Source organism: Onychostoma macrolepis, chromosome 14, assembly GCF_012432095.1.
Source record: "Onychostoma macrolepis isolate SWU-2019 chromosome 14, ASM1243209v1, whole genome shotgun sequence".
In the NCBI taxonomy this organism is placed as follows: domain Eukaryota; kingdom Metazoa; phylum Chordata; class Actinopteri; order Cypriniformes; family Cyprinidae; genus Onychostoma; species Onychostoma macrolepis.
In genome coordinates this window covers 26415681-26417085 of record NC_081168.1, presented here as the reverse complement: position 1 = coordinate 26417085, position 1405 = coordinate 26415681, and the positions used below count along the sequence as shown (strand labels likewise).

Genomic DNA, 1405 nt, shown 5'->3' with positions numbered 1-1405 from the left:
AGGGGTCCTGGGGTCTTTCCGTCTCTATAATGGTCAAATGGACAAATAGTGGTTTCGTGGACCTGGGGGGGTGGGGCATGGGGTCGGGCGGTGGTCCGCAGGGGTCCCGTGGTCGTTCCGTGACTATAATGGTCAAATGGACAAATAGTGGTTTCGTGGACCTGGGGGTGGGAGGGTGTGGTCCGTAGGGGTCCTGGGGTCTTTCCGTCACTATAATGGTCAAATGGACAAATAGTGGTTTCGTGGTCCTGGGGGCTGGGGCCAGGGTCGGGCGGTGGTCCGCAAGGGTCCCGTGGTCGCTCCGTGACTATAATGGTCAAGTGGACAAATAGTGGTTTCGTGGACCAGAGGGGGTTGGGGGCCGGTCCGCAGGGGTCCAGTGGTCTTTCCGTCACTATAATGGTCAAATGGACAAATAGTGGTTTTGTGGACCTGGGGGGGTGGGGCCTGGGGTCGGGGCGGTGGTCCGCAGGGGTCCCGTGGTCTTTCCGTCACTATAATGGTCAAATGGACAAATAGTGGTTTCGTGGACCTGGGGGTGGGGCCTGGGGTCGGGCGGTGGTCCGCAAGGGTCCCGTGGTCGCCCGTGACTATAATGGTCAAATGGACAAATAGTGGTTTCGTGGACCATGGGGGTGGGGCCTGGGGTCGGGCGGTGGTCCGCAAGGGTCCCGTGGTCGCTCCGTGACTATAATGGTCAAATGGACAAATAGTGGTTTCGTGGACCAGGGGGGGTTGGGGGCCGGTCCGCAGGGGTCCCGTGGTCTTTCCGTCACTATAATGGTCAAATGGACAAATAGTGGTTCCGTGGACCTGGGGGGGTGGGGCCTGGGGTCGGGGCGGTGGTCCGCAAGGGTCCCGTGTTCGTTCCGTGACTATAATGGTCAAATGGACATATAGTGTGTTCGTGGGACCAAAAAAGTGTCCACCCCCCATCTGGGTGAAGGCCACTGTTGTAAACCTAAGTTTGGACAGCTGTGCGCCACACTGTGGAGAAGGGCAGAACTGCAGTTTGAGGCCCCGAAATTCTTTCGGCCCCCGTTTGGCCCCTGGGGCTAGGGGCTCCCGGACATGTCAGGGTCGCCCCGCCGTCCGGTGCGGTCCGGCAGACGCCGCGGCGAGTCCGCAAAATTCCGGGGTCGGCGCAGGTCCCACGAACCCGCGCCCACGAACCGACAAACATATATCCAAAAGGACGTTTTTAAAAATTATGGACTTTCTAGAGGAAGCGTTTGTGAGGTTTCTTCCCCGCTGTGCTCAAGAGTCGGGACCGTCGACCACCCGGTCCTGACCAGGTCCGGTTCCTTTGAGGCGTGAAGCGCAAAAAGAGAGTGTGGCGAGCCGAGCACCCCCTTGTAGAGACTGGGTGCGGCTCGCCACGCTTCACAGTCCGCCTCAAAGAGTC

The 1405-nt window shown here is 59.6% G+C and overlaps 1 protein-coding gene across 1 annotated transcript; it reads right to left on the bottom strand.

Moving 5' to 3' along the window:
* Positions 1-219: 219 nt before the first annotated feature.
* LOC131553147 (uncharacterized) lies at positions 220-936 on the bottom strand. Its single transcript, XM_058797560.1, has one exon. It carries the CDS (start codon positions 934-936, stop codon positions 220-222), a length of 717 nt encoding a protein of 238 aa, XP_058653543.1.
* Between the last annotated feature and the right edge of the window lie 469 nt (positions 937-1405).